This window comes from Eretmochelys imbricata, chromosome 2, assembly GCF_965152235.1.
Source record: "Eretmochelys imbricata isolate rEreImb1 chromosome 2, rEreImb1.hap1, whole genome shotgun sequence".
In the NCBI taxonomy this organism is placed as follows: Eukaryota; Metazoa; Chordata; order Testudines; family Cheloniidae; genus Eretmochelys; species Eretmochelys imbricata.
The window spans coordinates 148234826-148247711 of record NC_135573.1 but is presented as its reverse complement, the minus strand read 5'-3'; the positions used below and the strand labels follow the sequence as shown (position 1 = coordinate 148247711).

The window sequence follows — 12886 nt, the reverse complement described above, 5'->3', positions numbered from 1 at the left end:
GAACCAGTTATCTCGTCGTAGAAGGCAGTTAGATTAGTCAGGCATGACTTGCTCAACCATAGCCTAGAGAGATGGGGTTGTGTGTGGGAGTCATGTCCCTCTATCTGGCCAGGACTAGAGAAGTGGGAAATGGGCAGCAACTTCAAATAGTAGGGGAGAATGTGGGGGAGAGCCCTTGTTAGTGTCAACTATGGGGTTAGGAATGGGGAATTTGAAGCTGAGTTATAATACAGACGACACCATAACCCAGTCACTGTGTTAGATTATTACCTCACTAAGGCAATAGTCTCAGGGCTTGTCTGCACTACCGTGTGGGGTCGATCTAAGGTACCCAACTTCAGCTGCATGAATAGCATAGCTATAGTCGATGTACTTAAATCTACTCACTGTGGTATCTTCGCTGCAGTAAGTCGACAGCTGACACTCTCCCGTTGACTCCGATTGTGTTTCTCGTTCTGGTAGAGTACCGGAGTCGACGGGAGAGCGCTCAGTGGTCGATTTATTGCGTCTATACTAGACGCAATAAATTGACCCCCCGCTGGATCGATCACTGCCCGCCGATCTGGTGGGTAGTGTAGATGTGCCCTTAAGATCAGAGATCTGCCAGCTCCCAGGCAACAAGACTGACCCCCATATGCATAAGAAAGTAAGATAGAGACCCTTCGAAAACAAACACAACATTGCATACCCAGTTGCCCCTCCTGAGGTGATAAGAGAGAATGAATCATGTGGGAAATGTTAGTTATGTTGCTTACTGCACTTACCAGAGGTGCCTAGGTGCTTCAGAGATGAGGGTTGTATAAGAATCTGAATAGAACAGACTACACATTTAGTATATAAATACATGGTGTTTTAAATGCTTTGTTTTTTTATGAAAATTAAACAACCCCTAAAAGCGTTAACTGTTGTTTCTGTTTGCATTCCCATTTGTATGTATATTAATTTTGTTGTTAAGACTATTTTCTGACCCAATGCAGATAATAAACCGTTCAACGACAGAGCTACCTCTTACAGTGTCATATGATAAAATATCTCTTGGAAAGCTCAGATTTTGGATCCACATGCAAGATGCAGTGTTCTCCCTGCAGCAGTTTGGTATGTTTACTTTTTCACAGCAGAAGGTCAGGTTCTTAACTTCTAATACATAAACTACATATTGACTGCCTTTACAGTACTATAAAATGGTGTAGTTCTTCTATCTTGTTTGACACATTATCAGAAAAATCTGTGGGTTTCTGCTAAACACCATCTTGTGTTTGTACATATAGTACGTTGTGGTTAAAATTCAGCAATAAAATAAACAGCTGAGACTAATTTCAAGGGAGCAGTGATCCTTCCACTAGCTGTTAGGGGCTTTTGCATGTGAAAGTCCATAAGTGCTGCTTTAAAACAAAAGTCACTGTTTGGAGTATACTTTTAAAAAATGTTTTATCTTCAACTCCTGAAAAATAAAATCCTAAATAAAAAATACACTTCATTATATTCACTTAACTAAAAATAAAGTATACATAAAAGAGAAATGCCCAATTGCTAACAGACTGATAAACTATAGGAGGTAGTTTATGCTTTTATGGCCTACATTAATTCAGATTGCCTCAATTCTCAAGTAGTTTAATTTGATACACAGATCGTAATCTTAAGAAATACCTCCATTCTCCAATTGACTTCATTTGGAGTTGCGTACCTAGGACCTGAATTTAAGTTACTAGGGATGTCAAGTTGGATATCCAGAATGAGTGAAAATTTTAGAAACCAAACATTTAACCTCCAGATAGACTGGTCATTGGCAGGCCAATCATGTCTTCTCCATTCCCTTGACTCTGCCCTGTCTGTGATGTATTTTGCTCACCAGTAATTTTTCTGCCTCGCTACAGCCGTGCAGCCAACCAGCTTCAGGAACTGTACACTGCCTGCCATTCTACTCTGGATTTCTTCTGTAAAGTTTTCAAAATTGTGTCTTTGTTATAACATAGATAAAATATTTAATACATGAGATTTTTTTTTTAATGAATAACACTGATAAGAAATTTTCTGTGATTTTGTATCTTCAGATGGTCAGATACAGAAGTCAGTACTGAAAATCTCTTTAAAGTAACACAATTTAGGCAGGTAAAACAGAAAGGGAGAGCCATTCTGGAAAAAGAAATAGAAAGTAAAGGGTGGCTGAGTAAATAATCATAGAATCATAGAATATCAGGGTTGGAAGAGACCTCAGGAAGTCATCTAGTCGAACCCCCTGCTCAAAGCAGGACCAGTCTCCAACTAAATCATCCCGGCCAGGGCTTTGTCAAGCCTGACGTTAAAAACTTCTAAGGAAGGAGATTCTACCAGCTCCCTAGGTAATGCATTCCAGTATTTCACCACCCTCCTAGTGAAAAAGTTTTTCCTAAAATCCAACCTAAACCTCCGCCACTGCACCTGGAGACCATTACTCCTTGTTCTGTCATCTGCTACCACGGAGAACAGTCTAGATCCATCCTCTTTAGAACCCCCTTTCAGGTAGTTGAAAGCAGCTATCAAATCCCCCCTCATTCTTCTCTTCTGCAGACTAAACAATCCCAGTTCCCTCAGCCTCTCCTCATAAGTCATGTGTTCCAGTCCCCTACTCGTTGTTGCCCTCCGCTGGACTCTTTCCAGTTTTTCCACATCCTTCTTGTAGTGTGGGGCCCAAAACTGCACACACTACTCCAGATGAGGCCTCACCAATGTCGAATAGAGGGGAACGATCACGTCCCTCGATCTGCTGGCAATGCCCCTACTTATACATCCCAAAATGCCATTGGCGTTCTTGGCAACAAGGGCACACTGTTGACTCCTATCCAGCTTCTCGTCCACTGTAACCCCTAGGTCCTTTTCTGCAGAACTGCTGCCGAGCCATTCGGTCCCTAGTCTGTAGCGGTGCATGGGATTCTTCCGTCCTAAGTGCAGGACTCTGCACTTGTCCTTGTTGAACCTCATCAGATTTCTCTTGGCCCAATCCTCTCATTTGTCCAGGTTCCTCTCTGTCCTATCCCTACCCTCCAGCATATTTACTTCTCTTCCCAGTTTAGTGTCATCTGCAAACTTGCTGAGGGTGCAATCCACACCATCCTCCAGATCATTAATGAAGATATTGAACAAAACCGGCCCCAGGACCGACCCTTGGGGCACTCCACTTGATACCGGCTGCCAACTAAATATGGAGCCGTTGATCATTACCCATTGAGCCCGACAATCTAGCCAGCTTTCTATTCACTTTATCGTCCATTCATCCAGCCCATCCTACTTTAAGTTGCTGGCAAGAATACTGTGGGAGACCGTGTCAAAAGCTTTGCTAAATTCAAGGAACAACACGTCCACTGCTTTCCCCTCATCCACAGAGCCAGTTATCTCGTCATAGAAGGCAATTAGATTAGTCAGGCATGACTTGCCCTTGGTGAACACATGCTGACTGTTCCTGATCACTTTCCTCTCCTCTAAGTGCTTCAGAATTGATTCCTTGAGGACCTGCTCCATGATTTTTCCAGGGACTGAGGTGAAGCTGACTGGCCTGTAGTTCCCCGGATCCTCCTCCTTCCCTTTTTAAAGAGGGGCACTACATTAGTCTTTTTCCAGTCGTCCGGGACCTCCCCCGATCGCCATGAGTTTTCAAAGATAATGGCCAATGGCTCTGCAAACACATCCGCCAACTCCTTTAGCAGTCTTGGATGCAGTGCATCCTGTCCCATGGACTTGTGCTTGTCCAGCTCTTTTAAATAGTCCCGAACCACTTCTTTCTTCACAGAGGGCTGGTCACCTCCTCCACATGCCGTGCTGCCCACTGCAGCAGTCTGGGAGCTGACTTTGTTCGTGAAGACAGAGGCAAAAAAAGCATTGAGTACATTAGCTTTTTCCACATCCTCTGTCACTAGGTTGCCTCCCTCATTCAGTAAGGGGCCCACACTTTCCTTGACTTCCTTCTTGTTGCTAACATACCTGAAGAAACCCTTCTTGTTACTCTTAACATCTCTCTCTAGCTGTACCTCCAGGTGTGATTTGGCCTTCCTAATTTCACTCCTGCATGCCTCAGCAATATTTTTATACTCTTCCCTGGTCATTTGTCCAATCTTCCACTTCTTGTAAGCTTCTTTTTTGTATTTAAGATCAGCAAGGATTTCATTGTTAAGCCAAGCTGATCGCCTGACATATTTACTATTCTTTCTACATATTGGGATGGTTTGTCCCTGTAACCTCAATAAGGATTCTTTAAAATACAGCCAGCTCTCCTGGACTCCTTTCCCCCTCATGTTATTCTCCCAGGGGATTCTGCCCATCAGTTCCCTGAGGGAGTCAAAGTCTGCTTTTCTGAAGTCCAGGGTCCGTATTCTGCTGCTCTCCTTTCTTCCCTGTGTCAGGATCCTGAACTCGACCATCTCATGGTCACTGCCTCCCAGGTTCCCATCCACTTTTGCTTCCCCTACTAATTCTTCTTGGTTTGTGAGCAGCAGGTCAAGAAGAGCTCTGCCCCTAGTTCGTTCCTTCAGCACTTGCACCAGGAAATTGACCCCTACCTTTTCCAAAAACTTCCTGGGTTTTCTGTGCACCGCCGTATTGCTCTCCCAGCAGATATCTGGGTGATTGAAGTCTCCCATGAGAACCAGGGCCTGCGATCTAGTAACTTCCGTGAGTTGCCGGAAGAAAGCCTTATCCACCTCATCCCCCTGATCCGGTGGTCTATAGCAGACTCCCACCACGACATCGCCCTTGTTGCTCACGCTTCTAAACTTAATCCAGAGACACTCAGGTTTTTCTGCGGTTTCATACCAGAGCTCTGAGCAGTCATACTACTCTTACATACAATGCAACTTCCCCCACCTTTTCAGCCCTGCCTGTCCTCCTTGAACAGTTTATATCGATTCATAACAGTACTCCAGTCATGTGAGTTATCCCACGGAGTCTCTGTTATTCTAATCACATCACAATTCCTTGACTGTGCCAGGACTTCCAGTTCTCCCTGCTAGTTTCCCAGGCTTCTTGCATTTGTGTATAGGCACTTGAGAGAACTTGCTGTTTGTCTTGCTTTCTTAGTATGAGGCAAGAGCCCTCCCCTTTCACGTTCTCCTGCTTGTGCTTCCTCCCAGTATCCCACTTCCCCACTTACTTCAGGGCTTTGGTCTCCTTCACCCGGTGAACCTAGTTTAAAGCCGTCCTCACTAGGTTAGCCAGCCTGCTTGCAAAGATGGTCTTCCCTCTCTTCGTTAGGTGGAGCCAGTCTCTGCCTAGCACTTCTCCTTCTTGGAACACCATCCCATGGTGAAAGAATCCAAAGCCTTCTCTCCAAGACCACCTGCGTAGCCATTCGTTGACTTCCACGATTCAACGATCTCTACCCAGGCCTTTTCCTTCTATGGGGACGATGGATGAAAACACCACTTGCACCTCAAACTCATTTATCCTTCTTTCTAGAGCCACATAGTCTGCAGTGATCCGCTCAAAGTCATTCTTGGCAGTATCATTGGTGCCCATGTGGAGAAGCAGGAAGGGGTAGCGATCCGAGGGCTTGATGAGTCTCGGCAGTCTCTCCGTCACATCATGAATCCTAGCTCCTGGCAAGCAGCAGACTTCTCTGTTTTCCCGGTCGGGGCAGCAGATAGATGACTCAGTCCCCCTGAGGAGAGAGTCCCTGACCACCACCACCCGCTTCCTCCTCTTAGGAGCGGTGGTCATGGAACCTCCATCCCTAGGACAGTGCATCTCATGCCTTCCAGTCGGCGGAATCTCCTTCTGTTCCATTCCCTCAGATGTATCATCTAGTCCACTCTCCGCATTAGTACCTGTGGAGAGAACATGAAAACGGTTGCTTATCTGTACCTGCGCTGCTGATACATGGACACTCCCCTTTCTTCTTCTGAAGGTCACATGCTGCCAAATTTTTTCACCATCCTGCCCCGCTGTGCAGCCTGCTCTGAATCTTCAGAACAGTGTGTCCATAGAAGCATATCCTGACGTCTGTCCAGGAAATCTTCAGTTTCTCTTATGCAACGCTGGGTCGATACTTGTTTCTCTAGACCTTGAACCTTCTCTTCTAATATAAAGACCAGCTTGCACTTTGTACAGACAAAGTCGCTTCTGTCCTGTGGAAGAAAGACAAACATGGCACATCCAGTGCAGATCACAACAGCTGAACACTCCCCATCCATATTACCTTCCTTCTACGAGCTTCCTCAGGAGTTGTAGTAACTACTCAGAGAAGCTGGCAAAATGAAAGCCTCAGGGGGCTCTCCCCAAGCAAACTCCTTCTGTTAGCCTCTCTGCTCTTTGCTGCTCAGGTGGTTCACAGCTGACTGGCTTTTTATAACAGTCAGGCTCACTCAAGGCTCACCTGGAACAAAGCACTCCTAATTCTCACTTTTCAAACAAACAACCAGTGAAGCAGACGGTCAAACTGTGAAACTGTCTCCACAACAGAGACTTAGATACTCACCAACACAGGCTCCCTAATGCAGCCCTTAGTGTACCTCCTCTCAGACAGATCCCAGGCAAACTCTCTCTGTTAGCCTCTCTGCTGTTCTCTGCTCTGCTCAGCTCGTTCCAAGTTATCTCTTAACAATGCAGTTGAACATTGCACTTGAGACAATTTTTTATTACAAATAATTTGTGAAAAAAGCATCTAAACTTACATGCTTTCTCGAAGAGTAACTGTGCAAATTTGTACAGAGTCACAAGATTCCAGACATGCTAAATCTATGCTTTCATGAAAGGGAGAGTCAGGGAGTTTGATATTACACTTGTCTTTTAAAGGCGCTGTACAAAACTCACGTCCTGGGAGAGGAAGAACTAAGGTACATTGAAGCCACCTTCTCACATTCCTGATTCTGGGCTGCAGTTGTGGTCCCCCCGGGTATCTTAGGTATCCTGTCCCCAGCTGCATATGGGTGGAAGTTCTGTGTCTCTTCATGCCTCCAATCCTGGCACATGTGGCAGAGGCATAATAGGCAGCATAAATTGCCTTGTGCAAAACCTGCAGCAGGCCGGAGTTTCCCAAGCCAGATCTGGGCTGTAAAAAATCTTCTGCACTACAACGGCAGCATAAAAGGGCCAACATGGAAGGAGTGAATTCTTCCCAAGTTTTTTCCAATCTCTTAAAAATAACAGTTGAAGTATCCAAAAACAAAATCTGAATCAGTATCTGATACATTCCTCATAGTTCAGAGATCTCAAGATAACAAAATTTAGGAGTTTATTTTCACTGGTGCCCAGTACTACTATTATGATCTTATATTTCAACTCCAATAGATTTGTTGAAACAGGACAAATATGTATGAAACGTTTTAAAATCCCACACATCTATCTTGAGAGGATGTGATGGCTCTTACCCATTAAATTTAGTTATTAAATGGGAAAGGAAGACACAGGAATTTCCCTGTACAATTGTCTCACAACATTCCAAGTTCCCTTATTTAAAAAAAAAATCTCTTTAAGAAAGGGCTCTCTAGTACTGGAAACTTTAAATCCTGTTTAATAAGAAAACTCCTTTCCTGAAAATACAGGATAAAGGAAAGACATGGATTAAGGTCAGAAAGGAACATTATGATCTAGTCTAATCTGTATAAAACAGAGCATAGAATTTCACCAAGTAATTCCTGCATCTAGCTCAGTAACTCGTAGTTTAATCTTTCTAAACACATCCAGTCTTAATTTAAAGACTCCGAATGATGGAGAATTTACCACAAACCTCGGTAATCCGTTGATTATCCTCACAGTTAAAAATGTGCATTTTATTTTCAGTTTGAACTTTGCTGACTTCAGCTTCTTTCCATTGGATCTCTTTATGACTTTTTCTGCTTGGTTAAAGAACCTTCTAGTATCAGTGTCTTGTCCCTGTGTTGGTATTTATATACTGTCATCTTTTAACCTTTTGAATAAGCTAGATCAATTGGCCTTCTTAAAATTTCTCACTGTAAGCCCTGTTTCTCAGATTCTGGATCATTCTTGTGGCTTTTCTCTAAACTCTTTCCAGTTTTTCATCATTCCATTTAAATTGCTGCTAGATACAGTAGTCTCACGAGAGCCATATGCTGGGATGATACCATGTCCTTCCTCAATATTTGTTTGTCTGATCTTTAGCCCTTCTAGCTAGAGCTGGGAGTACATGTTCAGTTGGTTATCCACCATCATTTCTTAAGTCCTTTTCAGAGTCACTTTTGAGGGTTATAGTCCCCTAAGCAATGTAGGTTATACCTACAAGACGTTCTTTGAGTGGTTGCAGATGGGTATTTCACTCAGGTGCGTTTGTGCTGAGGGCATCAGAATTGGAGACTTTTCCCCACCGTGGTACCTATTGGAACGGCGCATCCACCCTGTGTTGCCTCGTAGCCCCTTCTGAAGCAATATAAGGGTGACATACCGTAATCCCCCTCAGTCCCTTCATACCACCAGTAGCCTTAGTTGGAGCTCCCCCGGGCGAGTCTTCTCATGGCTTTTTCTCTCTGCACCACACTTGTGTCACTGGGACTTCTCCTGTAAAGAGTTCTTTTAATAGTATCTGTAGTATAATATAGTTAGTCTTCATAGTAATTTCTGGAGCTCAGCACTGTAGGGCATGCAGCGTTGACCAGGCCTTCAAACGTTGCGTATTAGGTGGACTTTCTATTCCCAACAGTATACTCCTACACTTGCTGCGTGTAGGTGAAAGTCACATTAAGGAGAATTTATAATCTGTTGTGAGAACACATATTGCAAGAGACCTTTGCCTGAAGCAGCTTTTGTTAGAACAGGCTATGAAGCTTAAACTAGCACCAAGACCCTCTTCCGCTAGCAGGACTGGCAGTCCTCAGCCAGCCACCTTCTGCATCAACACTGGTAGACAGACCCCTGGACTCTGACTCTCCCCACGAGGAGGAAGGGGTCGATCTGTGTTCCCTGAGGTACCCCAGAAGAGACCCACAAAACAGATCAGGAATGTTCGAAATTGAGGAGAGAGGTGTTCTCTTTGTCGAAGATAGCTTCCCAACATCCACAAGATCCAAGGTACAGCCAAACTGTCAATCCACATCAAGGCTGGAGATTCCCAGTACTGTACCACTGACTTGGGGCCCACCTGGTGGTCAACCATTGATTCTGGTATCTATGGTGACACTGCTTTTTGATATCAACAATCCCACAAGCCTACATGGTAACAACAGACTTATTCTGCCTGTCTACCAGCATCCCCGCTTACTCAGAAGGCGGGTGTACTATCGGCACTGCCAGCTATTTCAGGCCCCTCAAATTCTACAAACTCGGGGTTGAGGCCGCTTACTGTCGATGCCCTCGGTACCAGTGAAACCACAGGCACCTTCCTTGGTGTAGATGGCTGTCGGGCAGCACTGATATGCCCTTTGTCCTTGGTGCCATCTGTCCTCTGTTTAGTCACCATTCATTTCTGTTAACACAAGTGCCCTTTGAAACCCACAACAACTCTGTTGTGCTCTTTGGTACTGTCACTGAAGATTTTCCGGTACTGACAACAGTCCCATCCTTGATACCAACTTTGCCCTTCTCTCATTGGACTATGGATAAATTGGACTATTCTGTGGTCCCGCCGGAGTGGCCACCAACAGTGCCCAAGGACTTCTGAGAGGGTTCTTCTTACTCTAATATGGATTCCTCCTGTTGGTCTTTGCCTTGGCAAAAAGTCCCAAAGATCTTCCAGTGGGCAGCAAAGGGAAAGCGTCTGCACTGAGAGCACAGCTGTTCTTACAGTAAGGGCAGATCCTTGGCATCCTCAATGTATTGACCCCCTATGCCATACTCTCGCTCACAGTGATCACCTTGGGACCTGCAGGGAGTACCCCACTTGAAGTGTAGATTTCTGCTCCAGTCCTGGGGGCAATTCCCTTGATCCTGAGATGTACCAGCCCCAAGAGTGGCCTCTGTTACAGATGCAAGAGGAGGTCTGTCCTCTTGAGACACCTCTTCTTGGGGCAGCCTTTGCCAAAGGAGTAACCTCTACCCCAAGTGATGCTAGGGGTTCCAGCAGTCCCATCCTCTCCTTTCCTGGACAACTCCGTAATCCCAGATTCCTTGTCTCCCCACCCAGAGGATTTAAAATCTTACCAGGACTGACTTTGTGCAGGTATACGCTAGGATTCTCCATCAGTGACCATTTTAAAATCAAGATCGGATGTTTTTCTAAAAGCTGTGTTCTAGGAATTATTTTGGGGAAGTTCTGTGGCCTGTGTTATACAAGAGGTCAGACTAGATGAGTACAACGGTCCTTTCTGCCTTGGAATCTCTGAATATTCTTCAGGCAACAATTCTGGGAAGGGTTGCCTTCCCGATTAATGACACCTCATTACAGTCAGCAAATGCTTCGTGGCATATAGGTATATAAAATGGTTTGAGTGGTAGCCGTGTTAGTCTCTTATCAGCAAAAATGTGGAGTCCTTGTGGCACCTTTTGAGACTAATAGATTTATTTGGGCATAAGCTTTCGTGGGCTAAACCCCACTTCATCAGATGTATGAAGTGAAAATACAGAAGCAGGTATAAATACGTAAAAGGATGGGGGTTGCTTTACCAAGTGTGATGTCAGTCTAATGAGAGGAATCAATTAACAGCAGGATACCAAGGGAGGAAAAATAACTTTTGAAGTGGTAAGAGAGTGGCCCATTACAGACAGTTGTATCCTGCTGTTAATTGATTGGGTTTTTTTAGGTGTATAAAATGTTAGTTCCCCTTAGTTCCCCTTTCCTCATTCGTTTTGGAGCTGATTTTAAAGGCTAGACAAACTCTTGTAGAACCAAATTTAGTGACTGGTCAAGATCAATACCTTATAAATTACTAGCTCAGAATGTTTTTAGGTAAAACATACAAAACCTGATTTTTGTAAGCAAAGCCAGCATCCAGTTTTTATTATTTTTATTTTATTATTATTATTAAAACTTGTGCCACTTAAAAAGGGCTTCCTTTATACTTGAATCTACTATACTAATAGCTGTAATGCTAATTTTTTGGTACTTTTCACATTTTATCTACTCTTTCTTCCAGGCTTTTCAGAAAAGGATGCAGATGAAGTAAAAGGAATTTTTGTGGATACTAACCTGTACTTTTTGGCTTTGACATTCTTTGTAGCAGCATTCCATGTAAGTGGATCACGTGCTGTTTTTAAGCGGTATATACTTAAGTATAAGTAAACAATAAAAGTAAAGGTACTTTGAGCACTGACCCTCACATTTCTCTAAATTACCAGTAATCGTTTTTGGAAATATTAATGTCAATACATGTGCTATGCTATGCCGATTTTTCCTTCATAAATACAAATAGAAAATTCAATAGCAAAACGTTATGTTCTGCAAGGGAACATTTATGCAATATGTTCTGAAATTTAAGCCAGAAAAACGGATTTCTACTCCCAATTCCAATTTAAAAATTAGGGGTCCGTCTCCCCCCCCCAGTCCAGTCCTTCCCAGAAAGAGAATTACTACATTTCCTTGTGTGACTGGCTGTCCTCTTACCTGAGTTGTTTGTTGATCACACTGCACCAGTGGATAACGGAAAGGTTAATGGCTTCAATTTTCAGCGCTGGCTGCCAGCCAGTTTGCAAATAAGAATTCAACTGTTCATTGATCACCCATCCTCATAACAAAACAGCAACTTGATCTGCTGTTGAATATACATATTGGTTTAAAAATTAATGTAGACTGTAATCAGAAATTAGTGAAGGGTTATAGATACAATTGATACTTGTCTGATTGTGAGAAATAAAATTTTTATCTCCTGGAAAGAATTATTAGTTTATAAATTATCAACTTTTATAGAAAATGTAACCTTCTTAATTGACCTGTAAAAATATTTAACTCTTAAGTGAAATAATGTAGTGTCAATTTCTTTATTTAACCTGAGTTAAACGAAAACCTGAAAAGCATTGCATATGAATGCTGGCTCAGATTTTCTGCTTTGAGATTTTCTAGCAGCGAGGACAGAACATAACTGTCGAACAGATTACAATTCTGATTCCCTCACTGATTCTGCACAAACGATGTCCCTAGTGGAGTCTAAATAGCCATGGTCTGCTCTAAACTTGCCAGATGGTACCACTGTCAAGGGCGCTGTCTGCCAGTTGGAAATTGCCAGAGCACACAGTCTCTGGGTGTCATTCTTTATGCCACTGAGACACCTTATGTCATTGTTACAAGGGCATTTAGGGGCTGGTTATACTGACTTAGTTCCTCTATGCCAGGAGAGTCCTCAGCTGGGGAGTTTAGGCAAAAAATGGCCACATCAGAGAAAAGGGAGGGAAATGAAGCAGAGAATCTGGACTATTTTGTGTTAATACTGTCTTGCCCTTCAAGCAGTGGGAGATTTGTGTTCTCCAAGAATGGTTTATGTCCTTGCTAGAGAAATGTGTGCGCACACTCAGAATTCTCTATTAGTCTATTTATTGTTTCGTGGCTCAGCAACAAACCTTACAAATTCATAAAACTGTCATCAAGCCTTCAGCAGGAGGTCATGCTTTTTCTTCTGCTCAAACACTGTTCTGTCTCTCATGTGATTGTATGAACTAATTCACCAATAGTAAAATTCTTTCTGCACCTACCCATTTAACAGTATGGGCTAATGGGGTTCCTTCTACTATTCCATTTTGATGTAGTGACCAGTCATCTGAGATCATTACCTTACCCAAGAAGCACCTGCACCTTGTTGCTTCCAGCAAGGTACTTATCTCCAAGCAGATGACTTCAACTCTTAATGGAACAAAACATTGAGGAAAATGCCCTTATTATTCATTTGCCCATATTCCTTCAGCAGCAGAAATGTGCAGTGAGTGTGCCCCTCATATTGCCTGTCCTCCTGGGACTGACCAGAGTCCACTCAGGCCAGTACTACTTCGAGTCTTGGGGCAATGGCTCTGACAACAAGCAGGTTTCCAGCAGCACTCTGGAAGA

General features: G+C 43.5%; 1 protein-coding gene across 3 annotated transcripts in view; it reads left to right on the top strand.

Moving 5' to 3' along the window:
- The window catches only part of CLPTM1L (CLPTM1 like), a 127793-nt gene that overhangs the window by 32328 nt on the left and 82579 nt on the right, over window positions 1-12886 (top strand). For all 3 annotated transcript variants that reach the window (XM_077810838.1, XM_077810836.1, XM_077810835.1), the window contains exons 6-7: window positions 978-1095; window positions 10989-11083. In XM_077810838.1, coding sequence (XP_077666964.1) covers window positions 978-1095; window positions 10989-11083 — 213 coding nt within the window. The remainder of the gene's footprint in view (window positions 1-977; window positions 1096-10988; window positions 11084-12886) is intronic.